At 39.1% G+C, this 22,023-nt stretch overlaps 2 protein-coding genes across 4 annotated transcripts in view; both read left to right on the top strand.

Moving 5' to 3' along the window:
- gareml (GRB2 associated, regulator of MAPK1-like) overlaps window positions 1-6,468 on the top strand; it is a 20,370-nt gene extending 13,902 nt beyond the window's left edge. For all 3 annotated transcript variants that reach the window (XM_008397322.2, XM_008397323.1, XM_008397325.2), the window contains 3 exons: window positions 1,897-2,726; window positions 4,247-4,416; window positions 5,094-6,468. In XM_008397322.2, the coding sequence (XP_008395544.1) occupies window positions 1,897-2,726; window positions 4,247-4,416; window positions 5,094-5,685 (1,592 nt within the window). In that variant the 3' untranslated portion in view covers window positions 5,686-6,468. The remainder of the gene's footprint in view (window positions 1-1,896; window positions 2,727-4,246; window positions 4,417-5,093) is intronic.
- A 4,763-nt stretch (window positions 6,469-11,231) lies between these two features.
- On the top strand, window positions 11,232-18,218 carry hadhb (hydroxyacyl-CoA dehydrogenase trifunctional multienzyme complex subunit beta). Its single transcript, XM_008397321.2, has 16 exons — window positions 11,232-11,341; window positions 12,501-12,578; window positions 12,765-12,806; window positions 13,123-13,228; window positions 13,327-13,371; window positions 13,953-14,052; window positions 14,155-14,242; window positions 14,902-15,089; window positions 15,170-15,350; window positions 16,022-16,143; window positions 16,316-16,395; window positions 16,478-16,525; window positions 16,621-16,708; window positions 16,784-16,858; window positions 17,569-17,733; window positions 17,814-18,218. The coding sequence occupies exons 2-16, from the start codon at window positions 12,512-12,514 to the stop codon at window positions 17,847-17,849; spliced, it is 1,431 nt and encodes a 476-aa protein (XP_008395543.1). The 5' UTR covers window positions 11,232-11,341; window positions 12,501-12,511; the 3' UTR covers window positions 17,850-18,218.
- Window positions 18,219-22,023: the final 3,805 nt, after the last annotated feature.

Here is a 22,023-nt window from a genome sequence, read left to right on the forward strand (position 1 = left end):
AGCTAAAATGACTGATTTTTATGTTGTAAATCACTGTTTTTTGTGAATGTATTTAAATGTACCATATATATGTGTTTACATTTATTGATTCTTTTTATTTTTATTGATTTGTTTGAAATAAAGAAAGCATATAATTATTTTATGGATTTAATGCTTGTGACATTAAATCACTAGCATTAAATCTAACTTCAGAAGTTTAAAAACTGAATTTGAAGAGTCAGAAACCTGATAGATGCGGCTTTAAAAGGCTTCTTTTTTATAAGAAAGATTAACTACTTGGTAAGAAAAAAAAAACAAAACTTCATGAGCAAACAGTTCTGCAATTTAAGAAAAAAGGTTGTCAATAGAAATTGCAAAGAATTTGAGGATTTCATCATCTGCAGCACATAATATTATTAAAGGATTCAGAGAAACCAGGAGGATCTTTGTACACAAGGGACACGGCTAAGAATCAATTTCTAATGGTAGTGATTTTTAGGCCCTCCGGCTGCGCTGCATTAATAAAAAATGTTTAAACTCTGGCATGTGAGGAAAAAACACATCTGTAAACACGATCCAGAAAGGCCTCTGCCTCAACTTGCCCCTAGTTCGTCTACGACGGATTGAGGTGAAGCGGAAACTGTCTCGTAACCTGATGAATCTGTAATTCTTTTTGGAAATCATGAACATTGCGAGCTGCAGGCTAAACCGCCTGAGAAAGAAAACATCTCACTTTAAAAGCTGCACCAACAGCTCTCCAGGGCTCCCAAATTCTTAGAATGTTGTATAAAAACGCGCTGATGCAACGCACTGGTAAACTTGTACGCGTGTTACTGATATTGAATTCAATTGATTTTTTTTTTTCACTCTAAATGTTTAATTTGTTTTATTTGTACTATTTTGAACGATTTGCAAATTATCAGTCTTTGGTTTTCTTGCAGCAACTTCATCTACGGTTTGCGTCAATGTTTGCAACACTGCAGAGCTGAATCTTTATAATTTAGATATCAAGAAACTACACTTTCAATATTTCAAGGGTTTGACATCCGTTATTGCAGTTTGTAGCAATTTAAAGTTTGTGTACAAAAAACTTTAGATTCAGATGCTGTGCACACGTATTGACATCCCCTTGTACATTTTGTCATATAASAATCACAAACTTATGTGATAGAACAAAATGGAACAGTATCGAATTGCAAATCAGACAGAAAACAACAGATAGATTTCAAARTTTTTAATGAATGAAAATCTGAAAAGTGTGGCATGAACCCTGTGGATTCATATTTTGTAGAATMACCTTTCAGAAACGACAGCAAACTGGTGACAAAATGTGAGAAAGTTCAAGGGGYACGWATACTTTTTTAGGGGTTTTGATTAGGTTTTAGAAGTTATTAAAACGTTTTAGAAGTTATTAAAACGTCCAAAATATGTCAAGATKTTGCCATGTAGTTTATATTTGCTTTGCATCTTCTATATATCTTTATTTTTTTCTGTAATCACCATTTCCTATTTTCTTGTTTTGGTGATGAAATTGCAATCAAAATATTTCGGTTATTGAATTAAAAAAAGGAGCCGTTTCAAAAACCTCCCACTTGTTTAGTCACTTTGCATCGTTACCTAGCAACCCAAGCTGAGCTCCAACATGTTTGGTCAGCTACTGGAAAAGTCAAGTGTTTTGTTGTTGACTTACCATTCAGAAAACACTTCCTGCATTGTTTATTGTGCAGGAGGTTCTACTTCTGCTTGTCAAAGATGTGCGGTGGTATAAACGCACATCTGTTTGCAGCCATTATTATGTGTGAAGAATGATTTTGTGCAAAAAATTGATTTGTTTAGGCCATAAATATATCCTAACCTAAGCATAATAAGTCACGTTGAAGCGTTATCAGGTTTTCACACCTCACTCTGATTCTTCAGGTAAGACGCCCTGTCTGGTCTGTATGAACCACCGCACCAACCAGAGTGTCAGCCTGCCCTTCGGCTGCCGCGGACGCTTCTGCACACGTTCCCCGCTGGAGCAAGGCATGCTGGGAGGGGAGCACACAGTCCGCAGCATCATCGAGAGAGTCCGCCTCCCTGTGAACGTCTCGGTGCCTTCCCGCCCACCGCGGAACCCCTACGACCGCCACGGCGTGCGCGAGGGCCACCGTTACAAGCTGCTGAACATCGTCAGCAAGACGGTGGTGCTCTGCTTGGTCCTCCGGAGGCAGGAAGTGTCTCCCTCGCACTTCCTGCTGCTGCGCTGCATGCCTCGCTTTAACGTGGCCGAGGCCTCCGTCCACACGGCGGCGCTGGAGAGCCTGCTGCTGAGACACGCCTTCGACCCGGACGCCTACTCTCGGGCGGTTAGAGAGTCGCGTCCGGAGCTGGAGTGCATGACGGAGGAGTGCGTGAGCCCCCGGCGGTCCCGGCTTTGCGTGTCGGGTCAGGACTCGCTGGCGCCTGCGCTGCAGCGGCTCTCCATGTGCGGCTACGTGGGCGGGCTTTCTGAAAACTCTGTAGGGGCGAGGCTGGGCGAAGGGCCCGGTGACGAAAGGGAGTATGTGACTCCCGATTGGACTGAGGACGAGTTGAGAACCAATGAGGAAATCCCTTATGAAGAACTCTGGACCAATCAGAACGCAGAGAGTTTGGGGAAAGAACCAAACCTCATTTCCTTCCACACATCTTCCTCGTTGGACGGGTCTCTTGGTACCGTGGTGACCAGAGTGTCTACTCCACCACCTATACCTCCAAAATCTGATGCTGTGAGTGTTTTCTGGGTTTCATCTGTCCACAGCTGCATCCGGCTTTTAGAAGCTTGAATTATTCATATATAAGAGCTTCTGAAGCTCCTCAAACACTTACAGACACAAACCGTTTCCAGGAAACGTTTCTCTAAGAATCTTAGAAAACTCAATTCATACAGAGGTAACAATTAAAAGGAAAACAGCTGCTGGTTAGGATGGCTGGTTTAATCACTGGTTTGGTTTTCTGACTGATTCTCAGGTTTACTGAATGTTTTATGAAAGTTCAGTTCAGTTCTAAAATCCTAAAAATGAATTAATGTGATTTTTTTTTATTATCAATGTGAGTTCAAGTAAGAGAAGGTTAATAAAGACAGAGAAATGATTAAAGGATCAGAGAGAAAATATTCACATTGATTCCAACTTGGAATCAAGGGAGGGAGGAGAGAAGGAAGGAAATTAGGAGAGAAGGAAGAGAAGAAAGGAAAGAAGGAAGGAACAGAGAACAGAAGGAAGATAGGAAGGAAAAATATTGGATGGAAGGAAGGGAATAGAAAATAAGGAAAGATGGAAGAAAATGGTTGAAGTAGTGAAGGAAGGGATTATGAGAGAGAAGGTGATAATTAAGCACAGGGAAAGGAAGGAGAAGAAAACAGACGGTAATAGAGCAAAAGCAAACATTAAAAGACAGCAAAGGAAGTGGGGAAGGATGGACAGATGTAAGGAAAGGAGAGAAGGAAAGGATTAATGAGCTCTGAAGACTTCATTCAAACTAATTCTGCTGTTTTTATTCACTAACAACTCAGTCAGGTAGTTTTCAGTATCTAGTTTCATAAACCAAACCAAACTTACTTTTCTTCCAGTGGACGAAAATTAAAGTAAATTTATTGGAAATGAAAAATATACAATCTATACACAGTTTATCCTGTAGGTCAAATCTGTCCCTCTACATTCATGTAGAAAACTAGATGATCATTTACTAAACTTTTCTCTTTCTCTGTGTGGGTGAAGACATCTGCTTAGCAACTAAATTACAGCCTCTCCAACAGTCTTCTTCATTCCCTGATATTTAGCCTGCCAGAACAATGGGCTTGGGCTTGGGCTTGTGTGTGTGTGTGTGTGTGTGTGTGTGTGTGTGTGTGTGTGTGTGTGTGTGTGTGTGAGTGTGTGAGTGTGAGAACCAGGGGTTTTTATATCTTCATGGGGACCTATTTCTGTCTGGGGGTTTGTGGGGACCACTGCTTTTGTGGGGACATTTCTTGGGGGAATGCTATTTTTGGGTATGTGAGGATTAGAGTTCGGGGTAGGGTAAGATATGTGATGCTAAAGGGGTGGGTTAGGGGTAGGCTGTAGAAAATGAATGGAAGTCAATGTGAAGTCCCCACAAGACACAAAAACACGACTGTGTGTGAGTGTAGTAGAGTTTGTTTGAGGTGTAAAGGTCACCAAGTTTGACATTTACCAAGCCAAACACACACTGTGAGAAGTGTTGGGCGTTCACTTTGTTCCCCTGATGCATGTGTGTTATACTGTGTGTGTAGGTGAGGGAGGAGTGCCGCTACTTGCTCGCCCCTCCGGTGCCGCCTCGCTGCTCTAAAGGAGGCTCCGTCTCCAGTCCGGCCCCCAGCCCGCCGGTTCCGCCTCGCTTCCCCAAAACCTCCACCTCAACGAGGCCAAACCTCTCCTTCTACTCCTCCGGACTGCAGGACAGGTGCAGTAAAACCTGCATTCAACAAGTGCTGGAAGTCCTTGAAAATGCTGGAATTTATAATCAGCATTTTCAAGGTTTAAGTATGTGATTTCTGTGTTAAGTCCTTGAAAGTGCTTGATTCCAAACTACACAGTTTTGTAATAAAGTGCAAAATAAATGTATCAGCTCTTTGGTTACCTAGCAACTCACTCACTCTCTGGTTACCTAGCAACGACCTGTTGAGTAACTGGCGCAGCAGCAGTTTAAGGTTTGCCGCTGTGCCTCAAAACTGCTCAAAAATAAAAGAAGCAATAATGTGAAGTGAACACTGTGAATAAAAGAGGAAATATAACGCAGTAGTATTATAACGCAGTAGTATTTTAGATTTTAAAACACAAAATATCAACTGATATGAAACACTTATAACGGATCGATTTTAACGAAGAAGAATGCGTAAGTAAGAACACATTAATCTCTGATGGAAAAGATTTTAGAAACCACCACAGAATTAAAATATACTGAAGTCATGATATTTGTTGGTTTTGTTCTTCCTTTTTGAGAAATTAGCCTTTTTATTACTAAATCACATTTTATAAAAGCAGATTTTTTTGTTATTTAATAAAAACGTAACTTTTTTGTTTCCAATTTGCTCCAAACATAAGGCTTAAGATTTGTTGGTATATGCGTTTGTTTCCCAGCTGCTCCCCCTCTCCGGACGCCACCCTCTACTGCTACCCGTGTTCCTGGGCCGACTGTCCCGCTCCTAACCCGGCCAGTCCGGACCAGACCTGCGCCGCCCCTGCAGAAAACACATCCAGCTCTCAGCCTGCGCAGGCCACCTGGGCGGAGCCCTGGGTGGAGTCCTTCACATCCCCCACACCCCGAATGCGACCGCCGCCCCCACAGAGCCGATTCGCACCGTTTGGCGCGTTGAACCCCTTCAACCGCCAGTCGCCTTGCCCCTCGCCCGAACCCACAGCGAACGATTCCTCCAGAGGTGCGGAAGGCGGCGGGACGTCATCGAGTGGCGCTGATGGGTCCCCCTCTCCTCCTGACCCTACCTGGAGGCCGCCCAGCGACCTTTCCGCTCTGTCACTGGAGGAGGTGTCGGCGTGCCTGCGGTTCATTGGCCTGCCGGAGGCGGCGGTGGCTGTCTTCCAGAGGGAGCGGATCGACGGCAGCCTTTTGGTGCAGCTGACTGAAGACATTCTGTCACACGACTTCCACCTGAGCCGCCTCCATGTGACCAAAATCACACAGTTCATCCAGGGCTGGAGGCCCAAAATCTAACCCTGCCACCCTGGTAATGTGCCTGATGGCGACGCAACCATCCTTAATGTGCCTTCCACTGTGACCCACTGGCTGCTGAGCCCCACTGCTTGAAGCCTAAGGAAACCACGCCCCCCTGTGGCTAAACTGCAGAACTGACTCTTCACTCTAACTGCAGATTTTAATTTTGTTTGTCTCTGAATTTCAGACTGGAAGTAGTTTTACTAACATTGGCTCCAGGTGAGAATTGAATAGTCAAAACTTTCCACTTTAGTTTTTATTTTAATTTTCGACAGAACGGCCTTTAGACAGCATGCAGAGTTCTGTGGCCATGAAACGGAAAAAAACAAACAAACAAAATTTTTATTTGAATGGGGTTTACATAAGACTGACATGATGCAGTCATAAACATGAAGGAGGCGTCACGAATGTACATGACTGTTGTCCTGAAGTGTCACTCTGTAAATAATGACATTTTTAATGAAAAGTCACATAAAAAATGTCACTTTTATTGTAAAGTTGCATTAAAAGTTGTAAATAGTGACACTTTCATTGTGACTTTGCATTAAAGGTGTCACTATTTACAACTTTTAATGAAACTTTGCATTAAAATTGTCTCTTTAAATGCCATTTTGCAGTAATAGTGACTCTTTTCAACGGACTTTGCATTAATAAATGTCATTATTCACTGAATGACACTTGCTGACAACAACCCTTCAAATACAGTGTTCCCCAAAAAAACATTTAAAATTCAAATTCAAAAATATTTTTTTGACCCCAAAGGAAAATTAAATGTTTTAACTCATGTTAATTCAAAATTATTCAAAGTTCTTGTAAATGTGGGCAGGAAGGATCACCTGTAGCAGTCTGTGTCACGGTGACTGAAGATGCTCTGTTTTTCCATGACAGTATCATAAAGAAGATGAAAATTATTTTGACCTTTTTTTGTAATTTTTTCTAGTTATTATTATTATAGGTACTGAATGAGTTTTGGTCGATTAAACCTAAACTTTTGACCAGTAGGACGAGTAAAACTGAACATGTCCTTCAAACTGGTTTCCCTTGAGCTTCTGTGGGATATAACTGGAATGAATGGAGGAGCTTAGGAGCTAAAAATAACAGCAACAACTAGTTAAACTAAATTAATAAAATAAAAACAAATACAGTGTGTTGTTAACTCTATAAGTACAAAATTGGGGTTAAACGTTCAGCCATGAATGTCTGGGCTTTTCTGTGCTTCACTGCATTGACACTGTGGGGAATCACAGCATAACTTTATCGATAATTTTAGTTACATTAATTTGCTTCAATGACACATTAATTTTTTTTTAGTTTCCCCAAACCTGAGAAATGAGTTTTTATGATATACCTCAAATTTCTTGTTCTGTTATGCTTTATTTACCCAAATAAATGTAACGACAATTAAATCTCTCTTTGTTATTATTTCACAACATTTAAGAATTAAATTAGAACAATTTAAAGTCCCAGTAAAAGTAGACAGACTGCAGATTTCTGGCCGATCACCGATCTTTAAAAAGCCTAACCTGCTGAGTGTGATCCACCCTTATTAGATGGTTTAAAGTTTAAAGACCTAAATTCAATTCTGTGAAGATCTTTTTACCATAATTATTGATTCAATTCACTAAATAATTGACCTACTAATCCAGATGTATTAAAATTGTAGATATATGTAAAAACAAAGACTTATTTTCTATTTATAGAATAATAAAATGGCCAGATGTGTCCAGATAACTATGGAGATGCAATTTCTGTTTTTCTATACTTGATTGTCTATGATTGTATTGTTGCAGCATTATGTCAGTTATATTTCACTTTAAAAACATTTATGTTCCCAAAACTCAGTGGTGTGTAGATGAATGAAAAAGCTGCTTAGTGATGTTTTTGAAATCTGCTCCTTGTGTTATTTTACAGACTGAAGTAAATGAAATATTGACCCTGTAACAGAATGACCGCCGTCAGACGAACAATGCAGAAATAAATGAACGATATGCGAAATAAAACAAAGCTAAATGAGTTTTGACATTTTTTAGCTGAGCTGAACTCATCAACATGCTGATTGTAAACGAAGAAAACTCAGTGGTTCAGTCACTATGCTGCTAATTACAATTTTGACGAAGTGAAACTATTTAGTGAAGCTTTTGACACTAAATAGTGATGGGCAGTTTTTATTATTGTTTATCAATATTTGACTTATTGTGACACCAGTTAATTCAAAGCATTGTTAGGATTGTTACGTCTACTATCAATAAATCCAGTAATGCAGTGAAATGCAATTACTATGTGAAGCTTAGCGGTAAGAATCACACTTCTGCTGGTAAGATTAAATTAAAATACAGTGTATTTGTGTTTACACTGGAACAAATGAAAATATGGTCACTGTTATCACAAATCAAGTTTTACATCAATCTAAATGCAAAGAAAACTGATTTTCTGTGGACAGGTACATCTGATGTTGTACCCACAATCAATTTGTTGACGTCGCATCACCGCAAAAACACAAAATCTTACCAAGTATTTTTGGTCTAGTGCAAATATCTCAGTAAACTTAAAATCTGACAAAGCTAATTTACAAGTTGGCTCTTTAGTAAGATATAGAAGCTTGTTTAAGTCAATAATTCCTTAATGTTGATGAAAAATAATTTGCTCCATTCGCAGATAAATTAACTTGTAACAAGACATTTTCCCCATGTAATAAGTGAAATAATCTGCCAGAGGAACTAGAACTTTTTATAAATATTAAGGAATTATTTACTTAAAACAAGCTCTTATCTTACTAAAAAGTTACTTTTAAGTTGGTTGGTCTCATTTCAAGTGTGGTAAAATATTTGTACCAGAAATGAGGCCAAAAATTCTTGTTTTTGCAGGAACACCTAAAAAGTCAAAAAGTACATTGTGTGTCTTTGCAAGGTATTGAAAAGAAAAAGAACAGATGGACCTACAAAAAGAAACTTTATACAAAATAATTCTGACATTTAACTATATGCCTTTGCACAGAGTCTAAGTAACTAATAGTTTTCGTTATAATTCTCCTTAAAAATCTTGCAAAACATAAAGTGTTTAGATTAGAGCACTGGATGAAAGTTCAAAGTTGGACCAAAATGGAGAAATAATCAGTACAAAATTACTACCCCTTATTTTAATTAAATAATCCCAATAGATCTGCAAACTGAGGTTTAAAGTGATGAAGATCTCAAAAATGCAAATGGAAATGCTGAAAATGTCAACACTTTTAATCTGTTATAAATAAAAGTGGCTGCTTTGTAAAATCCTCTCTGTACTTATTACCTTGTAACATATCCTGCTCATTTCACCCTAAGATACTTTACTCCAAAACGGATCTATAAAACCTTAACAGCTTTCAGTGTTCCAGTTCAACAGGCTCTTTCAAGATTATTTAACTCTGGATCATTACAATTGTTCGGTCTTGGATTTTGTGCAATCAGGAAAAGTCCACTCCGACATTTGTGACATTAAACTATCCTTCTTCTCTGCAGGCGTCACCCAGAGGAACTTTGAACAAATGAACACAACAAGTCCAGAAAAACAAATAAAATAGCATCATGAGAGTTGCTTTCTTGTGCCCAGAAGAAGACAGCAGAAAGGCAGCACTGTTTTTCTTAAAGCTATAAAGAAATGCCACTGATACAGTAGAACATACCCAGAGGGCGGTCCAGCTGGCACATTTCTCCCTTCTCCAATATTTTAATCTGATACCAGCCAAAATGATTGTCTTGACCTTAATATACTCAAGTGTAACCCAGTAGCCACTAGCACAAGACTGTGGAGCTTTTTGAGCCTTTATGTGCGTCACTAATTAATATGGATGTGTGTCTGTATACCATTTAAAGCGGTCTCTGTGTGCCACCTGCTCCAGGCAGCAGCGCAACCAAGACTTCTGTGCTCCCCACGACTCATTTATGTTTATTTATTTATTTGCTGCCTTTTCTGCTAACAAGTTGTTGTAAAATCAGAACTTAAGGCCAAATATTTAGCCACACAAGCAGATTTGATTATATTGTACCTTGAGGTCTGTTCCCAAGAAAGAGCCATGAGTTGTACAGATAAAAAGGGATGAGACATTTCCCCTCATTCTCTGACCTTCCAGTCAGATGTGCAACATCCTCATTGCTCTTTTAGGACTAAATAAGGAAATAACGCTTTATTCTCTAGTTCAAAACGTGGCTAAACCAAATCTGAATTATTTAATCATTATTCAGATTTATTCATTCGCACTTTCCATTTCAACATGAATAATGTCTAATTTTCCTCATATAGAGGCAAAAGCAGTTCAGGAAATTGTTAAATGAAGGAAAAACAGTATAATAGGATAATAATACATATACTGGTGTAGTGGTACAAAGAATAAAATACAAGAAAAAATACTGAAAAAATAAAGAAAAGTGGACATTAAAACTTGAAAATGCAACTGAAAGGATGTGTGTTGAATTATTCATCCATCCATTTTCTTGCACCCTTTTTCCCTCAGTGGGGTCGGGAGGGGTGCTGGTGCCCATCTCCAGCTAACATTCCAGGCGAGAGGCGGGGTCACCCTGGACAGGTCGCCAGTCTGTCGCAGGGCAACAYAGAGACACACAAGACACACAACCATGCACACACACATACTCATACCTAGGGGCAATTTGGAGAGGCCAATTAACCTGACAGTCATGTTTTTGGACTGTGGGAGGAAACCGGAGTACCCGGAGAAAACCCACGCATGCACAGGGAGAACATGCAAACTCCATGCAGAAAGACCCCAGGCCGGGAATCGAACCCAGAACCTTCTTGCTGCAAGGCAACAGCTCTACCAACTGCGCCACTGTGCAGCCCGTGTTGAATTATTCAAATAACTTATTTTACTTAAGATTGTTTTGCTTAGAACAATCACACAACTTTCAACTATACACAAAAAGACATATGCAAATTATATTTAAAAAAATATTATTTTTATAACCATAATAGTTCATGAATCGATAAAGGCCATTAGAATTAACATTTTTAGATCATAATTTGTGGATGATTTCTTCTGTGAGGAGATTGTAATATATTTTTAAAATATTTAAAACACTGACCTCAAGTATTCTCCGTTTGATGACTTTGATTTAAATAAAACTCTCAATTACTAATATACTTGGCACGATCGATTGTAACTTTAAAAGGCAAAAGTAAACATACATTTTTTAAACTTGCTATATTATCCACTTTACTTAATGATGTTGATTTAATTAAAATGATAAAATTGTATTTGTTCAGTGACAGAAGGCAATAAAAAAACTGCTATGATAAAGTGTACGCGTAAAATAGTACTTTGGCCATTGGGGGTGCAAGAGCGTAATTTGTTCAGGTAGCAGATTGAAGAAGGACCTTGAGTCAACTTGACAATTACCTGAACTAAAACATTAACTTTTCAACTTTAGTTTTAATAGAATGCTGACAATAGTCCACAAATATATGTTAAATATTTGACATATAAGTGTTTAATGTAGGTCTTTAACGTATGCCTTACGTTTTATTGATTTTTTTTCATTTATTCATTATCGGCATTTATTACAGGCGCCATAGTTATTTTTGGGTCCTTTACAGCGGTTGTTGTAGTCCTGTGCAGTCTGTCATTCAACAGGGAAGCATTGGTGGCAAAGAAGCAGCGCACGTAAAGGTAAGATGAAACGTCGTCGAGGCTGTTAATGAAAACATTAAAACAGAAAATGTGTTTTATTTACGCGGAAAAGATGTCTAAAGTCTTAACTAGCGTTACCATTTTTAAGCTAGCAGTAACAGTCAGCTAGCTTCGCTCTTACGTTAGCTTGCATAGCTTCATCTATTTTTGCCATAAACGGCGTCTCTGATGACGTCTTATCTGCATTTAAATGCTGTTAAAGTATTGACGCGTCTCTTTGGAGTTTTTTTGAGAAATGACACCGTTTGAGGCAATGATAGTTTTATTGTTTTTTGTCTGTCATTCCGTAGGAGAGGAAAGTAGGTGAAAGGTCGCTGCAGCAGGGGGTTGGGCAGGGGTGACCCAGGAATATGTCAAACTGACGCACATAATAATTCATATTAAGTCAATTCTAGGAGTACTTAGAAAATAACACTTAATATTAAAGATTAGTTTGTTGGAAATTATCGTACAATAAAGGTGTACTTTTAGACATTTTTCAGCGCTTCTAGCTGTCTACCTAACTTTCTTAGGCTATTTATATGGCAGTAGTAATTGTCAAATATTTATTACCGCGAAGGAAAAACTAAAATTTGAGACCAAGAACAGTACTATTTAGAAATTTAGGGCATTGTATCATATCAAGTACAGTGAAATTGACCGTGTGCCTTCAAAAATATCTCAATGTTACTTGAATGTGTCGATCCGTCATTCAGAAAAAAGGCATCTTTAGTTATGTGACATTTCAGGAAGAAACCGGTTTAAACGATGAAAAAGCATGAAATGTGGTTTAAGTGTTTTTTTCAGACCTGAATTATTGTGGAAAAAGGAAAAACATTATTTTTTCCCCCTTGTTTAAAGTTTCATGTGTTCTTCCACCATTCTTTGTCCATCCTTTCTTTCTTTCTTTCTTCCTTATTGTGAATTTTGTAGATTTCACATTGAAAGCATGATTACAATAGAGAAATATTCTATAATTCATAATAGACTTTGTATTTTTGTCCTAAAAATGTATATTTTTTACCAGAAAATTGCAACTTACTAAATTAACATGGCTTACAGTTTTATTATTATTTTTAATTAAAGGCTTCTATGTTTATGTTTTATTTTTGTTTTAAAATTTCAGGCTAAAATTCAAAGTAAATAATTTTTTCTCCAGTCTGTAGCATAATGGCCTCCATGTTGCTGAACACGATGCGGACCGGCGCCGTCGGCCAGTCGTGGGCCGTGCGATCTGGTAACTTCTTCTTTTATTTTTTAACAGTTTAAATGACTGAAAATGACTCCCAGCAATCAGAAAAACAGCAAAACGTCTTACCATGTTATTTCTGTGTAACTGTTACTTTTTTCCCTGCAGCTGCAATAATAATAATAATAGTAATAATCATAATTTTACGTTGATTTTTTTTTATTTTTCTCACAGTTGCACGCTCCCTCAGTACCACAACACAACTCCAGGCTCAAGGTAACAAATGCTAATATGAATACTATGCATTTAATTCTACATAAAAAGTATTTTATATTATATAAACCTGCGAATTTTATTAAATAATTTAAATTCCCTATTTTGATTACAAATGAAGGAGATTGAGTTCTTCCCCACTGTTAAGCAGAGTTCATATTTATGCTAATTATCATCATGTAAATTAACTTTTTAAGCATTTAAGTTGCACTGCGTTTGTAAAACACTATCAAATGTATCTACTGTAACAAAACCTGACAGTTTCCCATTGAGATAATGAAGATACGACTGTTTGCATTGATAAAACTGTGTTTTTTAGTTTTGTCAGTTAAAACTGAAAGCAAGAAGACGCTGGCTCGACCCGGGGTGAAGAACATCGTTCTGGTTGAAGGAGTTCGAACCCCTTTCCTCTTGTCTGGAACCACGTGCGTTTGTTTTGTTTTTAAAAACTGAGTTTATGTTCCCATAGTTTGTTAAACAGCTTGAATTTGCTATAAAACGTCTCCTTCATCGTTGGTGACAGGTACGCTGATTTAATGCCCCATGATCTGGCCAGAGCAGCTCTTCAGTAAGTTTGTGCTTCTGTTTTCAAATTGACTGTAAGCCAAAAAACGTAACCGAGGAAAAAAAACAACAAAAAGTTGTTCAGAATCATACTTTGAAAAGTGAAAATAAGGACCAGATGTAAGCTAAACTAATCATAGTTTGTGTAGAAAATAAAAATCTGGGTGAAATACAGATTTGAAACTTATGAATAATTTTAAGAAATGTTTAATTACATCATGATTTTAGATGAGTTCACATGAACTCCTTTTATTCTCACATTAATGTAAGGACCTTTAAGCATGCATCCACATTTCATTTAATGCACAAGGAAAACGTTCAAATCCCTTAAATCCAGTTTAACAGCAGCATCAGGTGTTGCGTCTAAAAAAAAAAAGCTCTTGAAGTGCTAAAAACAATATATGTAAAATTAACAATAACTACTCACACTGCAAATATTTTAAATAAAAATATTGGACTCAAAATTAGATGAAAAACTTGGTGTTAGGGACCTCAGGTGTTGGAAATCTGTAAAATCATTTTTTAAAGTGTTGACTTCCAGTCGTCCTCGTATTTCTCTTTAATTCCCTGCTTGTGTTTTTCTAGGGGTTTGCTGAACAGGACAGGAATACCGAAGGATGCTGTGGATTACCTCATATACGGGACGGTCATCCAGGAGGTTAAGACCAGCAACGTGGCCCGGGAGGTATAAACACACACACACACACACGCGCGCTCTTACGCTCTTACTGAATCCGTGTAATCTGGATCTGAAGTTTTTCAGGATGACCTTCTCGTTGTTTTCCAGGCGGCGCTGGGGGCCGGCTTCTCTGACAAGATTCCCGCTCACACCGTCACCATGGCCTGCATCTCCTCCAACCAGGCGATGACCTCAGGTAACCTCAGCTCTCTGTCAGAGCTGCCTGCTCTCTAGACATTTTGGCTGGATTGATGGGGAAATTCACATTTTGCACGTTTTTGTGCTACATTTGGATTCCTACTGCTTCTATAAACCACCCAGGAGTTTTTTTTGGAAATAATTTAATGTTTCTTGGTGTTTGGGAAATGAGCCGTTTCAAAAACCTTCAGAATGTTACAAATCCACCAGGCACTGCACTGTCACCTAGCAACCCCAGAGAAGACAAGCCCGTCACCTAGCAACCCAAGCGGAGCTCCAGCACTTTTGGTCAGCTGGTTTTACCACTTTATGCGCTGTACAATGGCTACAGGAAAAGACAGATGCTTAGTTGACTTACCATTCAGAAACCACTTGCTGCATTCTTGTTGTTTGTGCAGGAGACTCCACTTCTGCTTTTCAAAGTTGAACGGTTTGCAGCCATTTCCACGTGCGATTGTGAACGTTGAGTTGGGGGTTTGTGGCCAGCAGCAGATAATTTGGCTCTAAAACAGCTCAAATCTAAAATCTCACCATCTAAGAATAATTTTGGTCCAAACAACACAATGAACATGTTTTGTATGGACCGTAGGCCAACTCTGATCTATTCGAGGAAGCACAGAGGTTCACCGTCATTGTTCTCTCTCTCTGCCTCTTCAGCCGTTGGGATGATTGCAGCAGGCCAGTGTGACGTCATCGTGGCCGGCGGCGTGGAGTTCATGTCCGACGTTCCGATCCGTCACAGCCGAAAGATGAGGAAGACCATGCTGTCCCTCAACAAGGCCAAAAGCGTCGGCCAGAGGCTGGGCCTGCTGGCCAGCATCCGGCTGGCACATCTGGCCCCAGAGGTCGGCATCGTTGTGTTTCTCTTCTCTTCTTTTCTTTTGTGTGTGACATGATATAAACTTTGCTGAATGTGTGTGACCAGCTCCCTGCCGTTGCCGAGTTCTCCACGGCGGAGACGATGGGCCACAGCGCCGACCGTCTGGCCGCCGCGTTCGGGGTCACCAGACTGGAGCAGGACGAGTTTGCGCTGCGGTCGCACACGCTGGCCAAGAAGGCTCAGGACCAAGGGCTGCTGGAGGACGTGATTTCCTTTAAGGTTCCCGGTAAATCCTCATCCTGTCATTAACTAACGGCATTCAAACTTTAAACTTATTTCACTTTTCTATGATTATTTCTAGATATGTCGTTTAATGGATATCTTTGGAGTTACTAAATCTGTAGATATTCTTCATGGATTTAATATAAAATAAATATTTCTTGAAAAATCTGTGACTAAGAAAATGTGTCCAGAATGTTATAAAAACAACCAGGAAATATTTAGATTATAATCCTGAAAAGTGTGGACGTTTCACCCTCTTAGTTTTAAGTTTCAAATCTCTGCCTGGATATTTTACACAGTTCTTTAAATGTCCTGTGAGTAAATATATTTGCCCATTTATTCATATCAACTGGAACTTTCAATATCTAGCAGTTATTTTTGCAATTTACCATCTTTTAAAGGAGTGTTTCATCAGATTAAACAGAAGTAAAACATGTTAAATTACCGTAATAACCCGATATTGGCTGGAAAGTGCAACGTCTCCTCTTTCAGAAACCGTTTGAATTTTTCAGATAGCGCAAAGTATCTCTGAGTTGCGGTTCTGGAAATTTGGTCGTGTCGTCTGTTTACTTTAGCCACAAAATCTGAGATGGATTTAAGCTAAAATTTAAAAATGGGACATATAATAAATCCTAACAGCTTAAATAAACTGATCCAACATGTTTGTGGTTTCAGGTCGGGAAATCGTCTCAAAGGACAACGGCATCCGTCCGTCATCCATGGAGCAAATGGCCAAACTAAAACCCGCCTTCGTCAAGCCGCACGGCACCGTCACTGCTGCCAACTCGTCTTTCCTGGTGAACTTCAGCTTTTACTGTTCTGTCTGGATAAACAAACTAACTCTAAATTCATTTGACTGCAACATTTTCTTAAAAAACAAACATGTTTTATTTTAGTTGAAGTCATTTTGATGGACATCTTCAGCTTGAATTTTGTGGATAAACTCATGGTTTTTGTGTGTTTTCTCAGACTGACGGCGCCTCCGCTGTTCTCATCATGTCTGAGGAGAAAGCTTTGTCCATGGGGTTCAAGCCCAAAGCCTACCTCAGGTATCTGGACTTTCTCTGTTCTATGTCCGCCTCTGACTCGACCTCAGGTGACCTCATCTATCTGATGTTTTCACCTTGACAGAGACTTTGTCTATGTGTCCCAGGACCCCAAAGATCAGCTGCTTTTGGGGTAAATTTATTCCAGAAACATCCTAAAAATCTTGTCTTAGTTGAGAAAATGTTGTATTTTTTGTTTCCTCTGATCCGTTTCCTTTTCTTTTGCAGGCCGACTTACGCTACACCTAAAGTGCTGGAGCGGGCCGGCCTGTCGTTGTCCGACATCGACGTGTTTGAGTTTCACGAAGCTTTCGCTGTAAGTTCTCACAGTCGGCTGTCTTAGAAATAAACGACTTGTTTCTGTCGTGATGTTGTGTTTTTGTGGTTTTAGGGTCAGATTATGGCAAATCTGAAGGCGATGGATTCTGATTGGTTCGCTCAGACGTACATGGGCAGGAAAGCAAAGGTAAAGATTATTAGTAATCAGTTCAAATCTATGCAGATCAGCTGAAGTAATTTTGTCAGGAAAAGTTTGAAGTTTAGGTTGGTAGTTCTGTAATCACCCGTAGGGACTGTGGTTTCATAAATATGAACTTTAAAGCTGCGGTTTGTAACTTTAATAAAAAAAAAGAAAAGATGTACATATTTGTGTGGTATGAGACGGATAATCTGTGAAAAGATCGATCACTTCCCTGAGCCGCCTGTAGAAATGCTGACCAAAAACAACCAATCAGAGCCAAGAGGCGGGTCTTACCGCTGTCAATCACTCTCATGTACTTGATTCTAAATATGCTAATGGAGGAGAAATGACTTACGGTTACAGGAAATTATCCGTCGTCAACTGTGGCTATGCTAACTAGCACTAGTGTTCAAGACAAGCTATGCTAACTGTAGCATAGCAGAGAGCAAAGGGGGAAGTGATAGTTTGATTGACAGCACTGAAGCCCGCCTCCTGTCTGATTGGTTTAAAAAGTTATATGCTTTTTGTAAAAAGTTACATACTGCAGCTTATCTTTGTATGTTTCTGCCTTTTGCAACAATCAACGAATGTTCTTTCTGTTGGCTTATCACATAAAATCCCACTAAATTGCTTTTTATTTCTATGATGTGATAAATTGTGGAAACGTTTCCCTGGTGGTTTGCCACCCCTGACCTCTGACCCTGTTATCTGTGCAGGTTGGGACTCCATCGTTGAATAAGTTCAACCTGTGGGGCGGCTCTCTGTCTCTGGGCCACCCGTTCGGAGCCACAGGCTGCAGGCTGGTGACCACCGTGGCTCATCGGCTGAAGAAGGAGGGCGGGCAGTACGGCCTGGTGGCCGCCTGCGCCGCAGGAGGACAGGTAACTTCCTCCTCTTAACCTTAAAAAACAGCAGAAATAAAAACAAATATTTCATCATTTGTCATTTTCCCATCCTCCAGGGTCATGCCATGGTGATTGAGGCCTACCCCCAGTAACCCATGGTCCTTAATTAGATCTAAATACTCATCATGTCTGCTGCCAACACACTTGCTAACATATGATCAACTGAGTGAACGTCCAAGCACCACTTTGCCTCGATCGGACAGGTTGAATAAGCGACGCGAATGTGTTTGAGGGCTCGTTTGTACATTAATTTGAGCTTGGAGCCTGTTAAATTATAGCAGAATGCTGATGAGGAGTGTTTGCTCTGTTTCCTGGTGGCTTCTCAGCATTTCCTCTGAGTTCAATGTAACATAGCGAAGTTTAACCCGCTCAGAGGAAGCAAGGCGATCCTAATGTTTATATATGCTGTACTATTTTTTTCATACAAACTGTTGGAATTAAATGGTGTGACGAAACTTAAACGATTCTGTTTCTTCATATTTTGCGGTTTAACACAACTGAGGTGTTAACAATGCAAATTAGTCCCAGAAATTCATTTTTTGGCCCGTTCACTTTCACATTTTTACATTTTGACACAAGCTGCATACTGATAAAATAACGTTTTTGACATTTTTGTGTCAAATATCTCTAAAAAAATAAGTTTTTGTTAGAGCTTATTTTTAAAAAACTAATATTAAAATTAGACCAGTAGACCAGTTTCTCAAATTTAGATAGAAATATTTTTATTATAATGGAAAGCAAACTTTCTCCCCATCAAGAGACAACAGGTTTGCAAAGTAGTTTTACTTTGGAACATGAACAAAAGTATTTTTTAACCATATAAATAAAACTATAGTTCAGCACAAATCAACCACATGCAGAAACTTTAACAAAATGTGAAAAATAAAAAAGATTTCTAAGATTTTTGGCATCCAAAAGCTAATCTTTTCATAAGCGTTTTTGGATCCCTTCAATTTCTTGCAATTTTAAATATTATTTCATGTAATGTACTTTAAATGTTCAACTTATTTTGTTTTAAATTAGAGGTAAAAATAAATGTGAAGTTTTATTACCAACTTTTTCAGAATCATTAATGCAAAGTGTTGATATATGTCAACAAAAAGGCATTTCTGTAACATTTGAAGCTAATTTATGACAAGCTTCCAGAAAATAATTGTCATTAAAAAACTGAAGATTTGTTTAATAGATTATATTGTAAAATAATTAATAAAATCTTTAGAAATACCTGCGTCTATGACCAAATTACAGCTAAATCCAGAAATTATAACTTGAATATCTATTAGCAAATATTGATCAGCTCAAATTTCGAGATGATATCCATCATTTTTTAGAATAAATAGTGAAGTTTATCATTTAAAGTTATAATTTGATATGGTAACTTACATATTTATAAAAAACACTTAGATTTGGGTGAATATTTCTTAAACATTAAATAAAATCAAGGCGGTGTGTTTTCCACTTGGTTATTTTAGCAGCAAAAGTTTCTTTCTGTCCCATTATTCCAGCTGAATTGATATAAAACTTGACTAAAATTGATGCTGCGTCAGGAAACGATGTTGCCGCTGCTGCACATATAAAAGTTAAAGGAACAAGTTTCACAGTTTCCCCAAATTAGATCCGAGCTGGCAAAGTAGTTTGGATATTTATGTTCAAAATATTTCTTTTTTCTGCTCTAGTTTTTCTTTATAAAGTCACATTGTGACTTTTTTTTGTGTTCAAAGACAGACAGAAAGCATTGATGCACGGACAACTTCAAGCGGTGTTGATGGTCTATGTTTTATTCAGCAGAAACGGGAAGTATTGTGAGGAAAAGATCAATGTATGGAAACCTTTGTGTTGAGGATGAAAACAGAATTTAGGCAGAAGGGGAGTGGAGCCCCTTAAAGAAGCCTCTTAAAAGTCTAAACACACTTCGAAATTTGCATTTCCCCCAATTTTTTTTATTTATTATTATTCACATGCATATTTTTCAACTTGCATCGATGTGTCAGCAGTAAACCTGGCGCTTAATTGATTGTGAAAAACGCTGCTGCTCCTGACGAGCCGCCGGATGTTAATGAGGAGGTAAAGAGGGAAGCTCGGGCTTCCTGGTGATTTTAAAAGCGACGTGAATATGGAAAACCGGGAGGGAGAGTGACTGGCACACGACTTAAAAGTTCATCCTGCACCTGCGTGGCGTCGTTCTGATATTTGACTGGGAAAAGCCCAACTTTCACAGCTGCTTAAAGGTTTTGTCTAATTGACAGCGGATGGGCAAATTTATATCAACACATTGCCGCAACGTTGCTTTGGTGTGTGCCAACCCCTCAGCGCTCACCGGGGAACCTGCGCTCGGCACACACACCTCTCAGGTTGGGGGGCTTGTTAACATAACTTCAGTCAGACGCTTCCGTTTAAAATGTATTTAAAGATTTAATTCCTCCAGTTTAAGAAATCCCCGACTCTAGCGAGAGGAGCTGATTAATGCAGCCGAGGCTGTCACACAGGCTACAGGCGGAGGGAATATAAAAAAAAAATACAATGTTTTACTGCCAAGGCAAAACGGAGCTCAAATGTAAATAGCAGGGAGATCGACAGAGAGGGATTTTTTTTGTGTTTATAACGCTTCAAAACCCGCCTCAACCCTGCGAGACACCGGAGACACGCAGACACACACCGACGTTAGCGAGCCGCCTCGCTGCCTCAGCGGGGCTTTGATCAGACGGAACCTTTTATGGGGAATGACTAGTGAATGCACCCGCTGCTGTCACTACAAATCTGGCTCACGGAGAGCGAGAGGAAGCGGGGAGGCGAGGAGGGAGGCTGCGTGTTCCGCGCGGTGATGGGAGGCAGGGAGTCGGGGAGAGAGAGTCGGAGTGCAGCGGTGACTTTCATCTCGTCCTAGCCGGCTCACGCAGGGCGGCACCTGCTGAAAGCTGCACTTAACTTCCTCCACCTGCTTAGGTGTGTGTGTGTGTGTGTGTGTGTGTGTGTGTGTGTGTGTGTGTGTGTGTGTTGTTGAACAAGTTGTTAAGCAGAGCCGTACTGTACCCGGGTGTCAAACTCATTTTCATTTTGGGCCATAACAAAAATCTGAATACTCTTAAAGGGCCGGAATTTATTGATACAACCCATTAAGTTGTTAAAATATCAGTAAACAGTTGTTAGTTGCAGCATTGAAGAAGTGTTTCTTAAAATTAAATGATATTGAACATCTTTTCCAGGATTTTTTGTGTTTTGTTTTTTTATAAATATTTGTAAGGAATTTTTAGCTAATGCAGGGGCGGTCCTAGATTGTTTGGTGCCCTGGGCGAACTGGGGCAGCAGGGGGGCTAATGTATGATGTTAAATGTGACTATTAATCGCCGTATTGATCACGGACTATAAGTTGGCATCAAGTAAGGCAGCAGTCACTTAAAACCAATTTTGAAAGAAATTTGCAGAAAAAATCTGAATAAAACATATGGATCTGTTGATTTTGTGAATTTTGCAGATTTGTACAAAACAGGAGGGATTTATTGATGTAATAAATACCAATAAATTGTTTTTTTTGTTTCAGCATTCAATATGTGTTTCTTAAAATTAAATAATATTGAACATCTTTTCACACCGATCAGTCCCTCTGGTATTTTGTGATTATTTTTGTGTATTTTTTTTAATTTGCAATCAAAATCACCAATTTTGTGGTGTTAATTTAGAAATATTTATAAGGAACTGTATGATTAGAGCAAATGTGACTTTATTCATTGCTGTATTGATGACGGACTACAACTTGACATCAAATGAGGCAGCAGTCACTTAAAACCAATTTTGAGAGGAATTCACAATAAAAATCAGGAAACAAATGTGTGGATCTGTTGATTTTTCGTGAATTTATTGATGTTATGTGGCGTATCGAGGGCCACATAAAAATCTGTGGCAGACTAAAAGCTATAGGCCACACCCCTTAACTCAACTTTTATACTCGCAAGTGAAAATGGCTGAAAACAGATGTGCATTTATACTTGAAAAGCAGAAGTGGAGCCTTCTGCACAACAAATAAGAATACAGCAAGTGGTTTCTGGACGGTAAGCCAATAGCAAAACACTTGCCTTTTCCAGCAGCCATTGTACACCGGTAAAACCAGCTGACCAAACATGCTGGAGCTCAGCTTGGGTTGCTAGGTAACGGACTGTGCAAACTGACATTCAAAGGTTTTTGAAATAACTCATTTTCCAGACACCAAAAATGATTAACTTATTGTTTTTTCCCACTTTTTTCCAGGGCTTTAGCTGTTTTTAGGAGCTG

Source organism: Poecilia reticulata, linkage group LG21 (assembly GCF_000633615.1).
Source record: "Poecilia reticulata strain Guanapo linkage group LG21, Guppy_female_1.0+MT, whole genome shotgun sequence".
Lineage (NCBI taxonomy): Eukaryota > Metazoa > Chordata > Actinopteri > Cyprinodontiformes > Poeciliidae > Poecilia > Poecilia reticulata.